This window comes from Elgaria multicarinata, chromosome 2, assembly GCF_023053635.1.
Source record: "Elgaria multicarinata webbii isolate HBS135686 ecotype San Diego chromosome 2, rElgMul1.1.pri, whole genome shotgun sequence".
Taxonomy (NCBI): Eukaryota; Metazoa; Chordata; class Lepidosauria; order Squamata; family Anguidae; genus Elgaria; species Elgaria multicarinata.
The window spans coordinates 25208168-25233289 of NC_086172.1; the positions used below are offsets into that span (position 1 = coordinate 25208168).

General features: G+C 42.0%; 2 protein-coding genes across 3 annotated transcripts in view; one reads left to right on the top strand and one right to left on the bottom strand.

Moving 5' to 3' along the window:
• CARF (calcium responsive transcription factor) overlaps positions 1-5961 on the bottom strand; it is a 29205-nt gene extending 23244 nt beyond the window's left edge. Inside the window, exons 1-3 of one of the 2 annotated variants that reach the window (XM_063116159.1) lie at positions 5910-5961; positions 2134-2249; positions 1288-1512 (exon numbers count right to left, since the gene is read on the bottom strand). In XM_063116159.1, coding sequence (XP_062972229.1) covers positions 1288-1512; positions 2134-2238 — 330 coding nt within the window. In that variant the 5' untranslated portion in view covers positions 2239-2249; positions 5910-5961. Of the gene's footprint in view, positions 1-1287; positions 1513-2133; positions 2250-3984; positions 4433-5909 lie in introns of those variants that run through there. The other variant, XM_063116158.1, reaches the window with a different exon arrangement.
• A 3354-nt stretch (positions 5962-9315) lies between these two features.
• On the top strand, positions 9316-24456 carry WDR12 (WD repeat domain 12). The gene is made up of 13 exons (XM_063118565.1): positions 9316-9414; positions 11589-11683; positions 13157-13251; positions 14513-14619; positions 16527-16642; positions 18277-18431; positions 19858-19903; positions 20923-21014; positions 21310-21450; positions 21555-21660; positions 22621-22753; positions 23186-23258; positions 24005-24456. Exons 1-13 carry the CDS (start codon positions 9374-9376, stop codon positions 24080-24082), a joined length of 1278 nt encoding a protein of 425 aa, XP_062974635.1. The 5' UTR covers positions 9316-9373; the 3' UTR covers positions 24083-24456.
• Positions 24457-25122: the final 666 nt, after the last annotated feature.

A 25122-nucleotide genomic window follows, 5' to 3' on the forward strand; every position in this document is an offset into this window, starting at 1 on the left:
ATAATTGCTTCAAATAATATTTGAAAGATACTGTTATACACAAATAATTGAAAAGAGAAAGATGTTGTCCAGATCATCTGCTACTGTCATAGGGCATGGCTAGACGGGGCGATATCCTGGGGATCGTCCCTGTGCGTCCGCACGACACACAAGGCATCTCGGGAGCAGGGAGGGATGATCCCTCCCTTTCCCCGGGATATCGCCCTACAATTCCACCCCGCTTTTTCCCATGGTCTCAGGATGACCCTGAGACTGCAGGATGTGTGACCCGCCATTGTGGTTGTTCCCGGCTCTTCGCGAGGAGCCAGGAACTGGGCATGGAGCTCCTCAAGAGCTCTGTGCCCATGGGGGGGGGGGGGGAGTGCGACGTGTGTGTTTTATTAAAAAAACCAACACCTCACCATTTCGTTCGAGTGCTCGTGCGCTCCTTTTCCTTTAAAAATAAAAAATCCGAAATGGCGGCCACATTGTGCGCCACGTGTAGACAAGGGGGACGATCTCGTGATCATAAAATCACGAGATCATCCCCCTCAACCCCCCTCGTCTACACATATCCCTAATTTAAACATCAAAGGTAATAAATCAGAAAACAACAGACCAAGAAGACAGTGAGGAAGCAAATATCTATCTTCATAAAAACCTCCTCAGCTATTAAGATCAGCAGGATGGGCTCTTTTGAAGACACTCTTGCTTGCAGAGACCTGCTCGTCAGGCACAACGGAAATGGCTTTTTCCTGAGTTGCTCCCAAACTCTGGAACGCGCTCCCTTTGGAGTTGTGACTAGTCCACACTCTCTCTAAGTTCCAGAAGGGGGGAACATACACACATCTTTTTACCTTGGCTTTCTAAATTGTTGTTATGGCTTTTTAAGGTTGTTTAATGTTTTACTAAGTTGACTATAGTTTTTTATTTCCTCAAAACTGCATTGGGTGGCTTCAGAAAAGTGGTATAGAAATAAAATAAAATGCAATAAGACAATAGCATAGACATTTTCCTGCTTGAGGCAAAGGAAAGATTTGCCCCCCCCCCCCCTTGCAATTCCATGTACAAAAGCCAATTGGTCTGGCAACGCGGCAGTGCCCTTGAGAGCAGAAGGCAAGTTTAAGGGATGCAGGGTAGTGGCTGCCTCATGCTGGTTACTGGCAGGGTCAGCCCTGTTGATAAACAAAAACCTGTTACAAAGCAGGAAAGTGATTATAGTTCTCAGGTCAGCATCCTAACCAATGGACAGCTCTTTCTCCGAGATTCAAATACATCCAACACTTGAGTGCACCATGAGGTACTTACCATGTGAGTACTGGACCCTTCTGAGGATTGTACTTCATAAAGGGAATGGCCACTCTGGTCCACAAGTTGAAATTCTTCTGCCGAAAAAGAGAGTGGCTGAGATAGCTGCATTTGTGCATTTAGTGATGGATGAGCCTCTTCAGTAATCGGCACTGGGATGGGCAAGACTGCTGGAACCACATCCTGCCCAAAAGATGGGTCCCTCGTGTCCATGCATGTTTGATGCTGCCATAGAGAAAGTATATTTTAGTATCTTCTCAATTTTTTGTTCCATAAATTTTATAGTAGCAGATAACATCCAAGCTTTTCTATTCTAGGAGAAAAAGAGCCCCCTACTAATGTATTTACTGGACAGAATGCGAACATTTCCCCTTGCCTTTGTGACAGACAGTCCCCCCTCCGACCACCACATTTGCTGTTTTGAATGAAGCAAATCCACTGGAACAAGATCCTCTGCTCAAAGACAATTCCAATTTCGGTTTTTATACCTGTAGAGAATAGTGTTATCAATCAAAGGCACTGTGCAGCTATTCAGTCTTTTCCTCCTTAACAGATTTTCTGATAAGAAAAATAATAATGGAAGGAGCAGTGGGAAAACAGAAGGGCTGCAGATTCTGTGAAGTGTGGAGGCATCCTAAGCCTTGTCACAAAAAACTAGTTTTTAACTGATTTATAAGAACGTAAGAACAGCCATCCTAGATCAGACCAAGGGTCCATCTAGTCCAGCACTCTATTCACACAGTGGCCAGGAACCCACAAGCAGGACACAGATGCGACAGCACCCTTCCGCCCATGTTCCTCAGCAACTGGTGCATATATGTAGACTTATTGCCTTTTTTTTTTTACCTGGAATGCTTGGTCACCAGTTTCCTCTTCTTCTGCATTAGAGTTGACCAAGAAGTCACTGGCTCTCTGCATGCTATTATCATGACCAACTCCATTTTCCTCCATTACAGTGTGGACTAGAAAAGAAGAAGTTATCAGAATCTAAACCCTGGTATCCTGACAGGATGCATTTCAGCTGCACCCTACATTTGCTTTTGTTCTATTTCCCAAGCAGATTTCACATTTCAAAACCTATTCCCATTTAAAGTGAGTAAGGCTGCAATCCTATATCCACTTATTGGAAGTAAGACCCATTGAACTCAGTGGGACTTACTTTTCAACAGACTTGTATAGGATTGCACTATAAACCCACTTTGGCTTTCCCAAGGCTGCACTACTCTTCCTTCTTAAAATGGAACATTCTGACATAATTACTTAGTTCCTATATAAGCAGAATCTCAGTTAGCCATCAATGGACCATACATAGCCACAAAGCACTCACCAGAACTTTAAGAAAGTTGTTGTTATTGTTTTAAAGTTTCTAGTCCTAAGGATTGATGGCATAAATTTGAAAGAATGAATGACCAAAAATGCTAACTGAATTAAAACAAGTATAAAGTGAAATTTTATTATGGATTTTCACTATCCAGATTGTAAAATCATCACGCCAAGCTTTTTCAACAGTGGTTTAAGGTGGTGACATTTGATGTTTTTTATTCTTTTTAAACAGTTTCAACAAGTTAGCCACATTTAGAGAGCTTTGGCTATGAGGCGGTATATAAACGTAATTAAATAAATAAATAATAAATAAATTTATGGCCAAAGAGCTTTATAATATTCTTGTGTAGAAAATGTAGGTAAAGATCACAAACAGTGGCTTGGCATCTACCAGGTTATTGAAAATTATATGCTAATACTAACTAAAATATTGAATAAAAAGCAAATGGGGTTCTGTTATACAAAACAAATTGACAGTGGAATTGCATACATGATTACTCAAATGTCTCATTGACTTCAATAGGGTTTACTCCCAGATAACTGGTTGTAAGATTGCAGCTTAACCAAATCAAGAAAATGCAGAAATATGTACACAAGCTACTTTATCCCTTTAAAAAGATATTTCACATAGCTTGTAAACCACCCATAGAGCTTCGACTATTGGGCAATACAGAAATGCAATAAATAAATAAATTAGTAAATGTGCAAGATCTATTTAATATATTGCAGAGCTCTACAGTATTATCAAAATTAAGCCTGAAATCTCTATCCAGCAACATATCCATGGGGAAATGTAGACAGGATACATGTTTGCAGACTAGAACTGAAATGGATTAAAAGGGAAAAAATGTAAGAGAATGTTAGAACTTCACTTGTCTCTCTCATCTTGAAGAGAAATTATCAGCACTACAGTTCCCAATACTACTATAATTTTTAGTTATGGACACGCAGAGAATGTCACTTTAATTTTTGCATTGTTCTACTTATAAGTTCTGGGTTATAGTGCAGTCCTCAAAAAATGTTGCACAGGAACAATCCTGGATGTATTTTGCAAGCCTCTATCACTGCTCTTTTAAGCTAAAGCTTTGTCAAAGACATTTCTTTCCAAATAAATGCATTTATGATTAATCCTTAACTGTTCAGTCATATCATTCCTTTCGAACATTCTGAACAGATATGCTGAGGCTCAAGCTTGCCTAGATGTCATGTCTTCTAACCTATTCTATGTCAAAAAACAAAACAAGAGAAAGACTAATCAAACCATGACAATGCAACTCGAAGAAGCAAAGATTACAAAACTGTGTTTGGAGACTTACTACATATATTGTTCATACAGCTTAATTTAAGCTATGGAAGTTGTTTTCAATACCATACCTGGGACATATGAAGTAGTGAATAGCAATTCTGAACAAGTCTCATCAGCAAGGCTCACTGCCCCCACCCCACAAATGTGAAATTGGGGGGGGGATGCTTGAGTCCCTGTACACCTCTCTATATCAAGATACTTGGGATTTGGGACAAGAATTTGGGGGTGAGGGGAAGCCAGGCACTTTTCATTTTAGAAATTCAGAATGTTGCAAATGTGTTTCAGCTATGACTTATACAGGTACAATTCCTTCCTCACAATCGTTATGTCTTTTCACAGATATATCCCATAGCCTCCCATTGCACCTATTCAGTTGGCACCAAGTAATACTAAGTATCTACAGTGGTGTATTCCTCACCTTTGTATAACACAGCATATCAAATACTGAAACCAACACCTGGTACGGAGTAGTACTTTGCTATTTATGCCACAAAATATTAGTGTTCTGAGAAGTTGACAGTAATGTACTATTTTAAAACATCAACTGCATTTAAGAAAAAAATTAAAATGGAGTACCAGACCATAGACAAATGTGCATTTAGAAGAACACATGGGCACTTTCCATTTAAACCACTAGGCTTGCTCCTTAGCTGTGACAAATATATCTAGATATACATATGCATGCACATTTGCTTGCGTGCTAACACAATGAGCTGTGTTTGCCTATTTAGAAACAAAGCCAAACAGCAGCAGTAGTGTAAAGCAGTAGCTTTATTAGGATCTTTATTAGTGTCTCTCCACCTCTCTCTCTCTCTGTCTCTCTCTCACACACTGTCTTTTCACAGACTGCTTCCATGGCTTAAATGTCAAAATAAAAGACATGTGACAGACCTAAGATGGGTGATCCAGGAAACACTTTGCATATTAGTTCAAAAAGTAAAATCCTTTACATGTGAACTCAAATGTAATTCCCACCGTGCTCAATGGGGCTTATTTACAGCAAAACACCCATGGGTCTTCAGCCTAATTCTATGAATGTTTATACAGAAAAAAGACCTACAACCTTTTGTAGGCCTTTTTTTCCTGTCTAAACAGTCATAGGATTGCACCCTATGCTAGATCGTGCCACTCACATGCAAAAGATCCCAGGTTGCACTGAAGCATATTTGGACAAAAGTGGTATCCAATATTGGCCATACTTAAAGTTGACCCATCAAAATGAGTGGGACATGTTAGACTAGCCATCCCCTGCCTGGTGCCCTCCAGATGTTGTGACAACTTCCACTGGCTCCAGCCAGCACAGCCAATGGTCAGGAATGTCAGGAGTTGTTGTCCAAAACATCTGGAGGGCACCAGGTTAGGGAAGGCTGCACTAGAATAAGGATGGATACAACCCTAAGTAGCAACTGGGTCAGTTAGTTTGTAATTAACTGCACCTATTTCTTAGTTTGTAATTAACTGCACCTATTTCTTAGTTTGTAATTAACTGCACCTATGTTGCTCTCTTTGCGCTATTGGAAGGCATGAGAAAGGCAACCTGGGTCGTTAAAAAGACAACACCCAAAACATCCCTGACTACTCTCGCTGCTTTAAAAGGCTTCTGAGGAGAATGAGTGGCGTCTTCTCCCTCACGTCGCGCTTTTGTCCACACGCCCCCTCCCCTTAATGGGGGGCGCCACACTGCTCGCCCCTCACACACACCAGGGCGCGCTTTCACAGCATCCCCGGCCAGGCTCCTTTCCTCCTTCCTCCTGCCCCCACCCCCGTCCCGCGCCCAACCTGGGCGTTCACCCCGCCAGGAGGGAGCCTCCTCCCCAGCCCCGTCCCGTCCCGCCCCGTCCCCCTACTCGGGGAGGTCTGGCAAAGACGGCCCTCCCCGAGGGGGAAGGGCAGCCCAGCCGCATCACTCCAGCAGCCGCGCGCCCGAGCCTTGCCAGGGGAAGTCAAAGGGAGCGCGAGGGGGAGGAGGAAATTCAGAACGAGTCTACTCAACCTCGTCTTGGATCTGGCAGGCACCACCCGGGAGACCGCGCGGGCACCTGTACAGCGCAGGCGCGGCTCCTAGAGAACGCGAAGGGCTTTTCAGGAGGGTGCCAACGGGACACCGTACTCCCCGGAAGTGCTGAAATGCCCGCCCTACTATAATAATAATAATAATAATAATAATAATAATAATAATAATAATAATAATAATAATAATAATAATAATAGAGAGCTTCGTACACTTCTCCGGTTCCGAGTACAATTGTTCGTGTGCGGGGCAAAAACATTAAAGTAGAAACTCAAGTAAAGCAGGCAAGCAGGATTATAACCTTTCTTTCGGTGCAGATTTGAAATGAGTAAGCCCTTTATCTCTCACCCCCCCCACGAAGTTTCTTGATGTATTTATTGGCAGTTAGAACAGAACTCTGCGGCGGTTTGGTGGTGGTGGTGGTGGTGGGGGTTACAAGAAAAGAAAAGGATACCTGATTGTTGGTGGTGTGGGAAGCAAGAAGACATTAAAAGCTAATGTTCCTGTCACTTTTGAGTCCCTATCCAATTAGCAGAATTTTCACTCCCTTTTCAAATTTTATATTATTTTCCAGAAAGATAAGAAACAAGAGAAATTGTGCAATTAGAAGGAACAGCAAGGGGGGGGAAGAGGACTTGTATTCTTGGTTAGAAAATGTGACGGGGATTGTTCATATTTAAGAGATTTAGTGTGCAATCCGATGCATGTTTAGACTGGGGGGGGGAATCATATGGTACCCAGAATTTCCCACCCATCCATGGGGAGTTCTGGGAGTTGTAGGACTCTTTTTCAATCTAAACAGGCGTAGGAATTGCGCCGTTGGTGCAAACTTGAAAGCTGTATCTGAACAGACTGCAGGGGAGGTATTAAACGAGAGTAATAAACTTTATTAGAATACGTTTCGAGACCGGATACAGTGTTGAACTTGAAGTAGCCCATGAGTTTAAAAGATTATGTAACAGACAGAAATTCAGTAGCTCTAGATTTTATATTGATTTCCCAAAAAAGCAAAGGTAGCCATGCCAGCCATAAAAGGGGGGGGGGAAATCCAAAATCCTTCATTGGGCCAACTCAAGGTCACAAAATAGTATGCAAGCTTTCGTGTTCTGCAGAACTCATAAGGCCGCTAGAGAGTAGACAAAGCAAAAACTGGGAGGAAAAAAGTGACTGATGTTGAAGCCATGGAGTTTGCATTTAGTGACAGTTTTAAAATGGAATGTGGGAGAAGGTTGCAGTCAAACAATCAAATTAGGACCACTGGGATAAAAAAGACGAAAAGTTGATCTCCCCTTTCTTGCTCCGCACATGGAAGGTTCTATCAACTGCAATCGAGAACCGAAAGATTCGTCAGATTTATTCATCTGCTTTTGGTCCCGGATAGGGGTGGGGCATGAAAGCAGGCGTTGGAGTCGCCGGCTGAAAGTATGATGTGGTCGCGATAGGCATTCTGGGAAGTGTAATTTAAATCCGCCGTGCGAAGACTGGTGAGGAATCTCACCAGCAAATACCGCGCTCCGTAAAGCTCGGGTAAATGAACGTAGCAAATATTTGGCGCTGAAGGAGACAGGATATCCAATTAGGGCTTCGATCCTAATCACATTTCCTAGGAGCGACCTCCATTGAACGCAGTCGGCCTTACTTCTGGTAAACATGCATAGAACTCGAACCTACGCAAGTTAGAAATGGGTTTGGGGTGTATGGCTAACTGCAGAGGCTTGGAATTTATATTCTATATGAAAATGCTAACGCAGTAAACGCATTCCATAATAAAAATACATTCTGTCTCATAGAATCATAGAATAGCAGAGTTGGAAGGGGCCTACAAGGCCATCAAGTCCAACCCCCTGCTCAGTGCAGAAATCTACCTTAAAGCATCCCTGACAGATGGCTGTCCAGCTGCCTCTTGAATGCCTCCAGTGTGGGAGAGCCCACGACCTCCCTAGGTAACTGGTTCCATTGTCGTACTGCTCTAACAGTCAGGAAGTTTTTCCTGATATCCAGCCGGAATCTGACTTCCTTTAACTTGAGCCTGTTATTTCATGTCCTGCACTCTGGGAGGATCGAGAAGAGATCCTGGCCCTCCTCTGTGTGACAACCTTTTAAGTATTTGAAGAGTGCTCTCATGTCTCCCCTCACTCTTCTCCAGGCCTTCCCCATTGAGAAGATTTGCTTTGAGAAGATGCCTCTCTCCCGCTTACTACGCTGGCGTAACTCGCCTGTAACACTGCTGCCTCTTGCACGCTGGGCCTTGCATGTGCCCAGTGGCAAAAACGGCTCTGGAAAGCAGCCTGCGCAAGCAGCCCCCCCCCCCCCCCATGAGAAGCCGTTTTTCTGAAATGAAAAAAGGAAGAAGCAGTTGTGGCTGGATGCTGGAAGCAGCAGCCTGGGGACTGGGTTGTTCAAGGTCCCCCAACGTCTGCAGGCCAATCCCGTACACATATGCAAACATTTAGAGCAAGGAACTTTCTGGCAGATTCACAATCTGGGCCCGTCTCGTCCAGCATTGTGTCCACGCGGTGGCCAGCAGCGACGGGACGTGGGGGTGAGAGACGATAGGAATCATTCTGGAAATGCATGAGATGCAGCCTTTACCGCAACAGGATCCAGCTTTATGGAGTGTCTGTAGGAATTTTAAGATCACAGCATCATGGAAACTGCAAAAGCAGCTGTCCTGCCGGTTACATTTCTAAGTCTATTCACAACACAGGTTTTATTCGATCCCATCGTGTTTATGAGGCTTAAGTAAGGTGTGCCTAAGGCACTTACCAGAGAGGGAGCCCCAACATATTGATCTTAATAGGACTTTCTCGGAGAGAAAATGCGTAGGATGATGTTCTAAGAGTTGTACATGTCTATCCAACAGGAGTCCTAACAATTCCTCTCCAATAATTTCCCTATGAAGACCATACATTACGAGAGAGCGGGCGAATACTTCCTAACGAGCATACATAATCTAGCTTTAAAGCACTTTATAACAGTTTTGACAACTGTATATGCAGTGTGTCCTGGGCCCCAACAGTTGTCAAAACTGTTATAAAGTACTTTAAAGCACTTTAAAGCAGTAGTGTAGATCAGAGACCTGAGAGTTATTGCGGCGTTAGCTTGCCTGCGTTAGAGCGCACTTCCTCGGAAAGAGGTATAACAAGAAAAACCGTTTTTTCGGTGCAGGGAAAGCAGTGCAATCGATTATTCGCGCAGGGTACAACCAGGCATAACCAGGAATCCCCAGTTCAACCTCGTGGGTATGAATGACAGTGAAAAGAAAAACAAAAGTTGGTTCTTTACCTTTAAGAGCAGACCTTACTAATCACTCGCTGAACTGTCCATCGGCCTTACGGAAACAGGATGAAGGTGACTCTCAGCCACGTGGGTCCGGCGGTGCCGATTTTGGAGAGGCTTTTCCGGCGCCGGCTTTCTAACATACGGGATCAGTCCGGACCCTTGCCATGGCGCAGCTTCAGGCACGCTTCTTCACCGATGATACTAAGTGAGTAGGGACGGGTATGACAGGGAGGTGGACGGCAATGGCTGGAACTGGAGCTGGAGCTGTGTTTAACTTTTTAGGAGCCGCTTACTGGGAGAGGGTGAAATTCTGCTGAATTCGGCATTAATTCGAATCTGGAGTTTCTTTCACACCACAGTTATCAGTTATAGTTGGCTAACATAATCCTCAAGCGCTACTGCTGTGAATGGGTCGCTGTTCTTATCCTGAATGCATCTGGTCTTTGCAAAGCTGCCTCTTCCATTGTATGGCCTTTGGGTCTTAATGTTTTCTAATCTTGTTCTTTTTACTTTGTATCTTGGCCAAATGATGGTAACAGTCCATATGACACAGTGGGCTCTAGGCCACAAGACTTTATACCACGTGTCACAGGGCTCTGTTGGTTTTCTTAAAGCTGTTAAGATTATCCTGGCTGGGATAATAATGGTGGTACCAGGTTTAATTTGGATGGTGTAAGCAGAAAGACCATCTTGTGGGGAACAATATATACAATGACTGCAAAGGGAGATTTAAGTCAGCTGGGGAATTGGTGCTTGTAAATAGCTTATGAACATTACTTACGATCATAAGAACAGCCATGGTTCCATGTAGTCCAGGATCCATGCTTTTTATACTATATTTTGTATTTGTGTTTTTAGACTGTTGGTTGTTTTATTATGGTTTTAATTTTTGTGAACCGCCCAGAGAGCTTCAGCTATTGGGTGGTACAAAAATGTAATAAATAAATAAATAAATCCATCTTGTCCAGCATTCTGTTCACACAGTGGCCAACCAGCTGCCTGTGGAAAACCCACAAGCAGGACATGAGTGAAACAGTGCCCTCCCATCCATGTTCCCCAGCCGCTGGTGTACACTGCTTCTGATACTGGAGGTGGCATATAGTCATCAGGACTAGTAGCTATTGATAGACAAATTCCTGGAGGGAAATGCTAACTCCCCCCCCCCTTTAAACCCATCCAAATTTGTGGCCATAGTTTAACTATGCACAGTGTGGCATAAATAGTCTTTGACATTGTAACCTTTCCTCATAGGGGAATTGTTCCACCCCTTGATTGTTTTAGGACATAATCCTTTGCATGTTTAGACAGAAAAAAAAAGCCCTACAACTCCCAGGATGGCTGCCTGTGGCATGCTGGGAGTTGTAGGACCTTTTTTCTGTCTAAACATGCATAGGATTGTGCTGTTATTTGCTCTTTGGCTTAGATAGTGACCAGAATCCTACATAGAAGTAAGTCTGCCTACATTCATTGAAATCAATCCACACAGAGAGGTTCCCATGGCATATAGGATATAATGTAGATTTGTTTTTTGACTAAACCAAGTGAAGGCAGGCAGGATATGAGATGGACCTGTACATAGTGCATGCCGGATTGAGAAAATAGTTACCCTTTTGTACGTAGGATGTGTACAAACTTGATTTTCTCCTCTACAAATGTATAGGTGTACAATAAAAAACTGCACAATTGTTGGAACATTTTGTACTATATGTAGCCCAGTCCTATGCATGTTTGCTCAGCAGTATGTCCCACTATATTCAGTGGGCCTTACTTTGTGATAAGTGTACATAGAATTGTCGTCTTAGCTTGCAATCCTATATAAATTTACTTGGAACCAAGTGCCATTGAACACAGTGAACATGAGAGGATTATGCTGTTAGTTAGGTATATAAGTCTTGTACGTTATTTGATACTCTTGAGTTGTCTGATAGATGATGTTGTCTGTTGTCCGTTACTTGATCTTCTGGTTTTTCTGTAACTATCAGGCAAGCCAGTGAGTTAGGTTGGCACTGTATGCATAGAAATTTGAGGTTGAGAAAAAAAATTGTTTGGTGATTCTTGTGTCAACAATTATTATTATTATTTATTGCATTTGTAGCTCTCTGGGAGGTTCACATATTGGATATAGATGAACATTTGAAACTTGCTCCCATTGTAACATCAAACATTTACAATATAAAAAGTTAGATGTATCAACAGTCTTTTGAAATCTTTAATGGTTAGACATTGATGACATTTTTATTGAAAACATTTACATATGACATATTACATTAATGCTGGTTAGTACCTGCTTAATTGAATAGATCTGCTCACTTCTATGACTGTGCTGAAAGATATGAGATTTCATCTGTTCCTAAATATGTGTTCATTTTCTCTCCATAGATACATAGTAGACGATGTTCCTTTCTCTATCCCAGCTGCTTCTGAAGTTGCTGACCTTAGTAATGTTATCAACAAATTGCTGGAAACTAAAAATGGTATGTCTGTGTTTGGGGAAGCTCTGTCCCTTCCTGTTATCATTAATTTTGTTTGTTCTCTTACGAGTCTACAGAAGCAGTCACCCAATACATAACACTAATCACTGTTGATTTGCAGTTGCACAAATTTAACTAACTTTGATTATTAAATACTTGAGACTATAGACTTGTCAGCATATCTGGTATAAATTCACTTTTGTGCCTTATTTAGTTAAGCAGATTGGAGTGGATGATATGTGTGCTGGATCATTGAAGATATTTTTTTTTAAAAAAAGTTGATCACAACTTTACCCCATGCTTCATTCTACAAGCTCAGGACAGTGTATGTAGTAGCATTTCACCCATACTGGCTGGAGGTGTTGTAGTTCAACATATCTGGAGGACACTAGTTTGGAGAAGGCTGGTGTATGATGTTATCCTTACAACAACTTTGTGAAATATGAGTGAGAGATAGTGACTTGACCAAGGCCACCCAGTGATCTCCATGAGCAGTGATCTGAGGCCAGGTCTCCCATTCCAAATCTAGGCCTATTCATTTCATCACAATGGCTCTCATTACTGCTATTGTGATTAAAAGTGTATCTGCCTCAAAGGGAAGCAAGCTTTAGTGGCTGATTCTGTTCCTGTTGTGGTCCTGGGGCCAGTTCACATTATGGGCCGGTTCACATGATCAAAATAAGCATGGGCTGTTTTAGGGTTATGTGAGGGTTGTTTAACCCTTGCATAAACCACTCTTGCTGAGTTTGCATGACACAGTAAGCCATGGTGACCACCCACCATAGCTTGAATATTCAAAAGGCTGGCTGGCACAACCTGCCACAACCCACCATGGCGGTGGTCATGGAAACCTGGTCAATCTATTCTTTGACCAACTTATAGTAAGGCCAGCAGAACATCTGTAATTATTTTTCATCTGCCATAATACAGCAAATCATTTCCAGCCTTCATGATAATTGGCCTGGACTTAAGTTTATCCATATGACTGTTTGCCCAAAGAAATTGTATTGTGTGAAGGGGTCAAAAGAATTATACAGGTGAAAGAAAGAAAGATGTGGTGAGTCCAGCTTGCTGAATATGTGACCTGTGTTAATGATATTACTGATGGTTTGGGGTAGGAATTCAGGTACCTTCCAGATGTTTTTACAACAATCCCCATGAGGCCAGCAATGGTCATGTGGGAGTTGTAGTCCAAACATCTGGAGGGTATCAGGTTGCCTACCCCTGATTTGGACAGCAACATGAATCTTATCTGCTAATAAAAACTTGAGGACTGTTTTTTCTCTGGCGCTTTTTCTGTTTCTCGATGAAGTTTAGTCCTCTGTTAAAGTTCAATAGTATAAAGGGTATTATATGTTTGTACAGTAACTAAAGAGAGTCTGCATTTCAGACATATTCTCCTCCAAGTCTGCTCAAATGTAAATTGCCACTTCTGATTCTATAATTTAAGCTATGCAACCTCTCTTTTGTCTCTAGAGGGCCACAAATATGTGGAATTTGACTTCCTTGTCAAGGGACAGTTCTTGCGTATGTCTCTGGTCAAACACATGGAAATGGAAAATATCTCAACGGTAAGTCATTTGGGTAAGGGATTTTTCCCACAGTTATTTTTTTTAGGGTAGTGTTTCTAATATTTAAAGTAGTGGGGCGGCATTCACTTTCAGCTGAATCCTTAACAAGGCTACTTGGAAGTAAGCCCCACTAAGTTCGGTGGGACTTGCTTCCTGACAAGCAGGACTAAGATTGTAGCCTAACCCTTTTTCTTTACATCAGCAAGCATGTACTCTAGTTCTTATCTTTAAATATATATATTGTGGAGTGTAGACTCTTGCTTATGATTAAACGTCACAGAAGGAACTGTAGGATACCAACCATTATCTTATATTGGTGACAAGGTTCTCCTTTATTTTACTGGATCAGCCTTCCAACTCCTCACAATTTGAGTACTGGGCTGTTACTATTTTAGTTTTAGCTTTTAGAAGTCATTTCCCCTGAGCTCAAAGCAGTGCACAAATCATAAAAACCATAAATCCATAAAAAAAAGAAGAAGAAATCAAGCAGGTCTGTCTTGGAGTTTTTGAAGAACAGGCTGCTGTTTCCCTGGTCTTGCCTTACCCATGTTCTTGCCTAGTAGGGGGTTTACAGGGCTGTTTTGAATCTCTTTTAAAAAAACCAACAATTTCCACAGTGGAACGTACTCCATTCAGGATTGCCAACATAGCTCAGTAGAGTGTGGGCACGGGCTTGTTCAGTTACAGTGCAATCCCATACACCTACTAGGAAGTAACCCCTATTTACTTGGTTGTCACACATTGGCCATTCCTGAGTCATTTAACCAAGGAATTGCAGGGACAATCAGAGTGCACAAGCCAGGCATTCGTTGTTTCCACTTTTAATGAGCAACCCAGGAACGAGCAAACCCAGAAAGTCTGGGTTGTTTATGACTTTAAGAACCCAGAATTAACTCAACAACAACAACCATGGGAAAATGTTGGATTAACTTTGGGTTGTTTAACCCAGAAACAACCCAGTGTTTCAGGTTTGCACATCACAAAACAACCCAGGAGTGGAAACAACAAGTGTGCAGCCCACATACTGTGCTCATCTCAACAATTCCTGGGTTAAACAATTAAGGATTTACTGCCATTGCATACAAACCATTAAGTTCAATGGAACGTATTCCCAGGTAAGTATATACAAGTGTAGCCTTAATCATTCCGTGCTAGTCTTGCAGAAATGAATCAAGGTTATTCTGCTACAGAGGAAATGTTTATTTTATATTTCACAGCGGCTGACTATTTTTATTTATTTATTTATTTATTGCACACATAGGAAGACGTAGTAGAAATCGAGTATGTTGAGAAGTACACAGCACCTCAGCCTGAAGAATGTATGCTACATGATGACTGGATCAGTTCTATTGAAGCTGCAGAAGAATGGTTAGAGATACCTATTAAATTGTTACAACTTTCCCCCTTTTTTGTGTAACTTACTGTCTATCTATACGGTTGCTTTCCTTTTTGCCAGATTTCCCATGCTGAAGACCTAGTATCAGTTTATCCCCCCCTTTGCCCCTCTCTCTTTTAAATATATCAATACAGAATTCATTCCAACAATATTCATTTTAATCAGAATTATTAATGTTGTCATGACCCCTCTGCAAACAAGATTTGAATCCATTTTAAAGTAAGAAAAATTTCTTGGCTATGCTAAAACATGGGCAAGCAAGAAACTCTAAGGCCGTCTGAGCTCCCCTGTGGTCTTTCCTCCTTCCTCAAATCAAAGTTTCAAGCAGACCAGATCTGATTCTTTGGGGATTTGTTCTATCCTGACAAACCAAACAAGCGACAGCTTCTGCTTGCGTTGACTTCATTTTGCGTGTGCATATGTGCCGGAGAAATTGAATAGTATGTATAAACAGGGAGAGGAGGTTTTCCAATCTAAAGCTGCTGTGGAAGACATGAAGGCCGAGGCCTTGAAAATGAGGAAGGAATACTAGAAACTTTGGCCTTTAATTTAGGACCAGCCTAAATTATGATGAGCTCCCTCCCAGTTTTCTTTCAGACTGCTTTCGGTTGAGAGGTTAGGCTAAGTTTGTTGCTCTTATTTAGATCGCTGGCTAAAATGAAATGGAATATGATTTTATTGTTTTTTTCTGTTTGTTGTTGTTTTAAGATGCATTTAAACTGATATTATTAGTTTGTATTCTGTTTGAGCAAATACAGGGTTGGATCCAGAATTTGCCTTCTGCGGATGGAAGGGCTCCACTCAAGGAAGGAGCCTCTGACTGATTTTCTAGGAACCCCCCTCTGCCCCTCACTATAGCTCACCCCATTCAACAGCCACCCCCTAACCCTCTGTGCAGCATTTTCAAGGTGCTGGAGGGGCTGCTGTGGGTATCTGTGGGTGGGGAAGTCTACTTCCATCAGCCCAGATGCATGTGCCTAAATCTGGATCCAGCCCATGGTATTTTGAAAGGTGGCATATAAATCTCTTAAATAAAGAGTCCCTAAATTCTAAGGAAGTAACATGCTCCACTCATTTCCTTCCGAAGTCGCTCCTATAATATCTCACTCTTTGAAGCTCGAGTAGTTAGATAAGAGAATGCGGAGGGGTCTGGCACCTAGTTTTTACCTGTGTATGGGCTAGTTTTTAGCCTTGTTTAATTTTTCTGCAACATCACAAACTCTGAATTTCCCCAAATGACAGTAGATGTATGAATCTAGTAAAAAGGACCTTAAAGATGGTGTTCACCCGAGAGCGGATGGCTGCGTTACTGTTTAGATGCATCCGTTTTAAACTATATGCAGTACTTATAATCAAGTTGTCTTGCTGGGTCAGGTTGTCTTAATTAGCAACTTGACCCAATTAGCAACTGAGTTGTCTTCATTAGCAGTAATCAGTTGGGTCCAGCAAAAGCTTCCTGTAGCCGGAGTCTTTTGATCCAGTGGCGCTTTTCTGCTGGCCGAATGGGGGAAGAGGTAATCTTCACCGATTCCCCCGGTAGTTCCCTGAAAAATAGCACCGGAGTGTTAGGAGTCCCTGTGGAACAGTGGGAGAGGTGGTGCTATGGACAGCAGGGGGAGGGGGGAATCGGCAAAAATGGCTCCCCCCCCTTCTTCCCGCCAGTGGTAGCATTTTGAGCAGAACTCCCCTTGGGGATGCTCCTCTCAAAGGCGGCGGGGGGGGGGGGACCTGATCCATCCCTGTGACAGGCCACTCCCTTCTCAAAAATATGATTTGCACAGTGTTTCAAATGCTCAGCTTATAGTCCTATTGGGAAAGCTCTCTTATGGAGTCCTGTGTGGGCAGCCACCAAGAGGTTTTCTGCTTCTGAATTCCATAGGATCTTGACTGGCTCCTATGATCAGACGTCTCGGATCTGGTCAGTGGAAGGCAAACCCATAATGACGCTTGCTGGGCATGTCGATGTGGTGAAAGATGTGGCCTGGGTCAAAAAAGGTAAGTAGATTTCTGTTTGGGTCCCAGGCTAAACTGATTCTCCAGAAAGCTTGCTGGCCTGAATTGTTCAATGAAGTACAACCCGAACAAACAGTCTTATAGCGTTTGACAGATGAGCAAATATATTATTAGTCTTCAATAAATGTCTTAGTCTTTAAGACTTTTTCCACCTGAGGGTCAAATTCTGTTTCAGAGAAGCTCTTGAGGGGCTTTGCGTTCTAGTGGTGGGTGGGGCTGCAGGTAGAAGAGGTTACATATTTTTTAAAAACCCAGCATATTTTAGCTAAAAGCTCTTCCTGTCAGCAGTGACGCTTTCGGAGAGGCATTTCAGTCTTTTAGAATGAAGAGGAAAATGCGCAAAGGTCAGGAAATAATTGGTGGTTGGGGAAAGGGGCGTATGTCCATTTGGGGGACTGCAGAGGGCTAGATTGGGATACATGTAGACCGGATTTGGCCCCTGAACCTGAGCTCCTGCACCCCTGCTTTAAGGTAGTAAAAGACTCTGTGGTTGTTTTTTGCATTGCATGAACTTGAAGACCTTTCTGAAAGGTTATTAAACAAACCTAGTCCTTTAATCCTCTTTGAAATCCCTTCTTTGCAGTTTTGACCATTTCATGTAACTCAAGGTGGGTTAGGCTATTAATGGCTACTAGTTCTGTTGGCTATATGCGAGCTCAAGTATCAAAGGAAGTATGCCTATGTACACCAGTTGCTGGGGAATGTGGCCAGGATGCTGCTGCTGTTGCACTCATGTCCTGCTTTTGCGTTTGCCTTCGGCAGCTGTGTGAACAGAATGCTGGACTAGATGGACCCTTAATCTGATCCAACATGGCTCTTCTTATATTCTGATGTTGAATCAAATTATTTTTATTTGTCTGTGGCACAAAGGCCATTACAAGGTGTCTACATGACAGCCTAAACTCTTACAAACTCAGAAGGAGAGAATTCATATAAAAGAACCAAACCAAGAGAAAAGGCTGAGATTTACACTGGTGAAAAAACGATACAGACCCCAGTAGCAATGATAACAGGAAATTATAGCAGGTGGTCCTTCAGGATCCAAGGCTTTCAGGATCCAATTTCCAAATGCACTTTGCTGGGTTACATTAGCCGTGTTCAGATGTTAGTACAGCACTGCCCCTCAGTTCATGCAAGGAATCCTCTATGTATAGAAAAGACTCCTTGCTGGAGAAGATATCCTTGAACAGTACGAGCAGTATTGTAGGCTGTCCTCAGACTGCTTCCTCTGAGGGAGATTTGGAGCGTGACAACAAGGGAAAGGCCTTTTTGATGGTAGTCATTTTATTGTGGAATGCTCTCCCCACTGAGACCCGCCTGGCATCAATATTGTCATCTTTTGAGCATCAGGTTAAAACTTTCTCCCAAGGAGTTTGATAGCTTATGATGTGTGTTTTTTTTATTGTCAATTGTTTTATCAAGTCCTGGTATTTTATTGTTGTTTGTAGCTGTTTCAAATTGTTTTACATTATTCTTTATTAAAAGATTTTATGTCATGCTTTTATCACGGTGTATTTTGAGTTTTAATTTTTGTGAACCGCCCAGAGAGCTTTTGGCTGTGGGGCGGTATAGAAGTGATATGAAATCAGTGAACTTACCTAGCCTGTATCCTTCAGACAGTTTGTCATGCCTGCTGCTTAGCGCTTCTATGGACCAGACCATCCTGCTGTGGGAATGGAATGTTGAGAAGAACAAAGTGAAGGCCCTTCACTGCTGTAAAGGACATGCAGGGAGCATAGAATCTGTTGCTGTGGATGGCTCAAGAACTAAAGTAAGTTACACGACTTCCGCACCACCTCAACTCACTAAGAGTTAGGCGAGAAAAGTGTTGCAGTAAAGCACAAAAAATTCTATTACAATTGTGGAATATTAAAATCACCTCACCACCACATGGTATCTTGATGGCCTGTGTTGGCCCTGCAGTTGACTCTTGTCACACAGCATTAGATAAAATGGAGATGTAGCACTACAGCATGTGACAGTCTTCCTCAATTTGGTGCCCTCCAGGTGTTTTAGACTTCAGTTCCCATCAGCCCCTGCGAACATGGCCAGTGTTCTACAGTGCTGGGAGTTATAGTTTATATCTGGAGGGCACCAGGTTGGGGAAAGCTGCTGTTTCCACCCTTTTTCCCCCAAGTAAAACTGGGCAAAAAAATTTATGAACATTTTTTAAAGCTGCCAAGGCCTGAGAAAGGTGCTTTCTACACTGGGGTTCCATTAATTGATATGTTTGATATGATGTAGCTGCATTGGAATTATTGACTTCCTCTGTAATTTGTTGTGTACAACTCATAAACTCACTTCTTTTTATATAATAGATGTGGTTGAATTGTATTTCTGTAAGGTTCCTTGCATCTTGTATGTTTTGTTGAATTGCATTCTGGAACATACTTCACCAGAGCTTTCTGTTCGCTTTCCCTAGTTATATGCAGGGTGTGGATTAGGCCCTAAGGTTTTACTAAAAAGTAGATCTTTGGCAGTTAATCAAAGCTTATTGAAAAAAGTTCCTCCATTTTTAAATTCCATCTTCCTTCCATTATGGAACTCAAAGCAGCTTACATAGGGATAGTCTCCTGTCATATGTTGTATTGGTTGCTGAAGCATGGTTATTCTTTAGTGATGCCACTAAGTCCCATAATTGGAAGAGTTGGATTAGTGAACTTGCCGTCCTGACCCTATTATGGAGAAGCTCTCCAAGGTTTGAGCCTGATACCTAATGAGCTCAACTCTGTGCTACTCCATGTTACCAGATCCTCCTTCCCAAATTTACCTGTGGGGCGTGGAGGATGGCAGAAGAGGCCCCAGGCTTGAGGCCTGGACCCTCCTGCTCATGTTCCATGACAATCCAGTGACACCAGGAAGGATTAGGAACTACATTTCATGCTACCCAGGGACAATAAATGCTCCTCAAACAGGTTTGGAATCTCCCAGTCTTTAAGCCCGAGGTCTCCGCTGCTGTGGCAATCTCACCAGGGTAAGTTTGTTGGTAGGGAGCTCCCCTTAGTCTATTCAAATCTGATTTGAGCTTGAGCAAGTTAATTTGGGATAGAATCAAATCAAGCCCAAATTAACTCCTTTGAGTTAATGAGTTTACCTCATTCTGAATCGAGCCTGGTGAAGCTCACCCTTTACAAACACTAACTAAAAATATAAACATTTTTTTTGTTGAGAAGTATGTGTTCAACTTTGTTTTTTAGTTTTGCAGTGGATCCTGGGATAAAATGCTGAAGATCTGGTCTGCAGGTAAGATAAGGATTTAATCTTGAACTTTCTATTTTAAATTTTTGTCCTATGACCTTCAACCTCTCAGCCTGTAACTCGACACACTTGTTGCACATGCATGTATGCAAGCACTCTTCTTTTCATGAAGCTAAACCACATTTTGCAACATAAAAACTGCCACCAACACTGCAGTTTACAGCTACATGCCAATACACACATTTTAGTAAGTCCAAACCGTGGTGTACTGGTGCAAAATTCTAGATTCCTAACTGCGTATAGTAATACTGTAAATTGGGAGAAATATTTTGGTTGACATAATATTGGTTAGGTTCAGCTAATATGTGAACCACACAGGCCACCTGTAACCCAGTGACTGACTTCTTTCCCAGTATCCCACTGGTTTCTGGATGTTGTCATTTTTAGTTGCATCTGCCCATTTCAGCTTTCAGTGTATGCTGCTGCTGGCCTCAAAGTCAGTATACTTCAACAAATATGCCAACTGAGGATAGCACTTCACATCTACAAAAGTTTATGCCATAATAAACTACTGAGGTGCAACAGAAATCTTAAGCGACTGGTCCAAGCTAACAGCACAAACCTAAATACATTTATGCTGCACCCTATACCTACTTACCTGACTTAGTTGGGCATTAAGTCCATAGTCTTTAGTGGAAACTAAACTTTCTGTTAACTTTACTAATGGATTGCAGTCAGTTGCAATTTAATTTGTAAAGCCACCTATTTACATGTGCAGATAGCCTCTTGAAAGCCCACCTGAGAAATAACTTGCCTTTAAAGCAGCTTTCCCCAACATGAGTCCCTCTAGATATTGTGGACTAAATCTCTCATTATTCCTGACCATTGGCCATACTGATTGGGGGTGATGTAGTCTGGAGGGACGCAGGTTGTAGAAGACGACTTTCGTATTTCTTCTGAATTCAAGATTCTAAACACTTGCTCCTGTGGAAATGGGAAGTTCTTATGGCATTGGGAGACTGGCAGTGTGGACTGTGGTTGAAATAATCTTATTTTGATTTCAGTGCCTGCAGATGAAGAGGATGAAATGGAAATGGAGGAAGCAGCAAATAGACCAAGGAAAAAGCAGAAAACTGAGCAGTTGGGACTAACAAGAGTAAGATAAAGCTGAATTGTGTAACATTTCCTTAGAACAAATGGGATCAAGTCTGGCATGACCAACTGGCATGATTGGCAGCTGCCAGGGCCCATCACTAATGGTGATGCCCACTTCAGGGCCCTGATGGTTGCAGTTGCAGCCACTGTCTTAGTTTTCCCAAAATGCATTGCCCCAGAAGTTCCGTTCTGGCATATTGTGGATAAGAAAATATGGGGGCTGCCATGTAGATTTAATTGAATGCAGGAAATATTTCCAATAACCATATATCCTCATCTTTATTTTTCCTGTTTAGACTCCTATTGCAACCTTCTCTGGCCATACAGAATCTGTCTCCTCTGTCCTTTGGTCAGATACAGATGAAATATGCAGTGCTTCATGGGATCACACAATTAAGGTGTGGGATGTTGAAACAGGAGGCCTCAGATCAACTTTGGTGAGTGAGTTTGCAATCCCAAATCCATAGATTCTCAGATTATTTGTTCAACAGAGCATTTGTGTAAAACGTAATACTTAATACTCCTTTTATTCTTACATTAGACCGGAAACAAAGTGTTTAACTCTATATCCTATTCACCACTGTGTCGGCGTCTAGCCTCCGGAAGCACCGACAGGCACATTAGGTTATGGGATCCTCGGACCAAAGGTGAGTGAAAGTGAATATGTGTTCATGCGATAATTTTACAAATGCCACACACACACACACACACACATTGCTTGGTAGTTTCCTTTTTAATTTCATGCATTTTACTGGGTTCTGCTTAAACACGTCGAAATATAGTTTCTGGTAAGACTTCCCAACCAGAATTTTTTCACAGCCAGGTAAATATAAGAAGCCCTGTTGGGCAGGGAAGAACTGCATTAAGGCATCTACCCGAAAAGCTGAAAAATTCCCGAGATAGTGTTTGCAGGCGCCATAGCTTGGTGGTAGAGCACATGCTTTGCATACAGGAGCTCCCATGTCCAATCTGCGGCATCTCAAGTTAGATGCGTCAGGTAGCAGTTGATGGAAAAGGCCCCTGCCTGAGATCCTGGAGAACCACTTCCAGTCAGAATGGACAGTACTGAGCTAGATAGGCAAACAGTCAGACCTGATGCAAGGCAGCTTTCGATATTCCTACTGCTAGTTCGCAGGTGTCCTGTTTATGTCACTGCTCTGCTTCTTTGTTTTTAAGTAATATCATTTTGATTTTTAAAAAGAAAGCCAGTGGGTAAAATCCAACTTAGGCCATACTTAGGGTAGACCCAATGTTTTATCTCATGAGTGGCCTAACTGTGGCATGAGTATCACAGGCAATAGTGGCCTACATGAAAAGGTGGGGGCAGATCTGCTGTAGCAAAGAGTTACTTGAAATGCTACCTACCTCCCACCTTGGTAAACTAGAACCAAAACCACAAAGAAAGGGAACTGTCTTATGTACTGGAGTGGCACTAGTTCCTGCTTTGAACTTGATTTCTGGCACATTAGCCAAAAATGTTGGCCACAGCTAGTTTCTGTATCCAGGATGCACTGACCTTGACCTTGTTAGATGCTTGTAAACTCTGTAAATGGCGAACGTGATCCATTGTCAGCTGTGGCTTGTGAATCTTATCTGTCTTCTTTCAGATGGTTCTTTGGTATTACTTTCTCTTACCTCACATACTGGTTGGGTGACATCAGTGAAGTGGTCACCCACCCATGAACAACAGCTTATCTCGGGTTCTTTAGACAACTTTGTCAAACTCTGGGACACAAGGAGGTAAACTTAAATCTTGGATGGTTGTTGCTATTGGTAGTATTCTTCATATGACCTGTTAGGTTTTTGGAATACCTAGGGAGATTGCCCTTGCAAATGTGCCCTGAAATTACATTATCTGAGGCATTCTGTACCATCAGTGCAGAAAGCAATACAATCCCTTTTACTTCTCGTTACAGCACAGGATGAATGAATTTTGTAATATTTACTTTTTATTAAAGCACTTAAATAGATAGGTGATTTGCATAATTTCAGAAGCAAGACCACTTGTCCCTGGTGACTTAATATTATATAAAAAAAAAAGATGACAAGGGAAAGAGAATTAGAGAGGGGTTGTTCAGAAAGCACTTGTTGACTGACTTCACCAGTTAGCAGTCAGGATGGTTTTATTTTCATACGGTATGAGTGGAATGACTCCAGTATCTGTCTCCTCAGCTGCAAGGCCCCTCTGTATGACCTGGCTGCTCATGAAGACAAGGTTTTCTGTGTGGAATGGACAGAAGCTGGGGTAAGAACCTTCTTCTCAGGAATAGGTGAAATAGGATGGAAACGGAGGGAAATTCTGATGTTTAACTCTGCACCAGATGAAATAGTCTGCTACTAAATCTAAATGTAGTGATTTTATATGTACTGCTTGCTTGTGCAGAGCAGAATAGCAAAGGTACAAATTGTGACGGGTATAAACGGTTTTTTAGGGAAATGATTTTTGCAAAAACGTTTATTGCCCTTTGGCATCACGAAGTCTCTGCATTCTAACATTAGAGAAACAAAAGGTTCAACATTGAGCTTGAGATGGCATGGGCAAGCAGCAGAATATGGCCAAGTATTGGCAAATTTTGATATGTATAATGACATTTCTTTTGAGGCATGGGAGTAGAGATTTTCAGGCAGTAGTTTAATTGTGAAATCTGTTCTGTCCTTGATCCATGAGTAACAGCTTTGAAGGTGAAAGAATGATGTAGAAATGCAAAAAGGATCTCCTTCATTATCACTTAAAATCACTTAATTGATTTTTCCTGCCATATCGAGGGCAATGTTGAAATTACATTTCCCCCCCCCCCCCCCATAGCTGAGAATTGCCAAAAATCAAAATCATGGTGCTTTCATTATTTGGGAGCTTGTTATAGTACTTACTTTTCTTATACATAGTTTGAGGAAGAACTGTTTTTTCTGTTTAGAAATCTACTTTCTTTAGCTTCGTAAAACAACTAATAGAGTCTCATTATCGTTATATTTTTCTTGCCCCTGCTGTAGTTGCTGTTGAGTGGTGGTGCCGACAACAAGCTATATTCCTACAGATATCAAGCAACCACCTCTGATGTTGGAGCATGAAAATGCGTGAGAGGACAATTGGAGAGAGAACATTTCTTCCACTAGGCCTTCTTCCAACCTATTGTACCACATCTGTAGAAATGTAGAGTCCCCATGAACAAAACTCTGCTCGTGGATTCTCCTGGGGGAGGGAGGGGGTGTTTTTTGCTGATTCCTCCCCCCTCCTCCCCCAAAAAGCTGGTCTGGAGTGTTGGTGGACCTCCTGGAGCAATGTGAGATGTGATATAGGGGTTGTGGTGGGAATCAGTGAAAGTTGCCTACTTCCTACATTTCTTCCAGCGGGAGCATCCTCTGAATTTCAGTCCCTTCTGTTTAGGAAAGGGGACACTATTGATCTAATCCCATGTCTGTATTTATCGCTTGGAGCAAGATTAGTTTCTTGTTCCTTATTTTGGGGGTGGGGGTGGGGTTAGGGTGCTTGTATTTAAAACCTTTTTCCTACACTATGGAGAAAAAACACCTCAAGTTGCTCGTTTAAGCATATTCATGCTTTATTGTATTAAGTTGACTAGCATTTTATGTAATCATTTAATAAAATGGTTTTATTTTGTGCAGCTGTATTTTAAGTTTTTAAATGAATGATGATAATGAACTTCCCAGCTTCTATTAGTTTTTACCAGAAACGTCAGGCATTTACCAATGAAAATCGCTGAAGCGGTTGCAGTTGTAAATGTCTAGCTCTGGTTCTAGTGAAATACATGTTAAGAAGTGTTCCTTTCCTTCACATGCTTGTTACGTAATTTGACATCCTTTTTAAAAATGCAGGACATTTTCTTAGCCCAGGATCTAGAGGACTGCACAACTAGTTCCACAAATTCAAGGGTGCATTAGATTTGTTTTTTTTAAAAAACAGTAGTCCACTATGTCTCATGTCAAAATCACTTTTGACCCTTAGTGCATGCAGATTAATATGTACTATGAGACCCTACTATTCAAAGAAACAAAAAAAATCTAATTTCACTGGGCACCTGTGTCCCTCTAAATGTTAATCTCCCAACTCCATTCAGCCCCAACCAGCATGGCCAATAGTTAGGGATGAT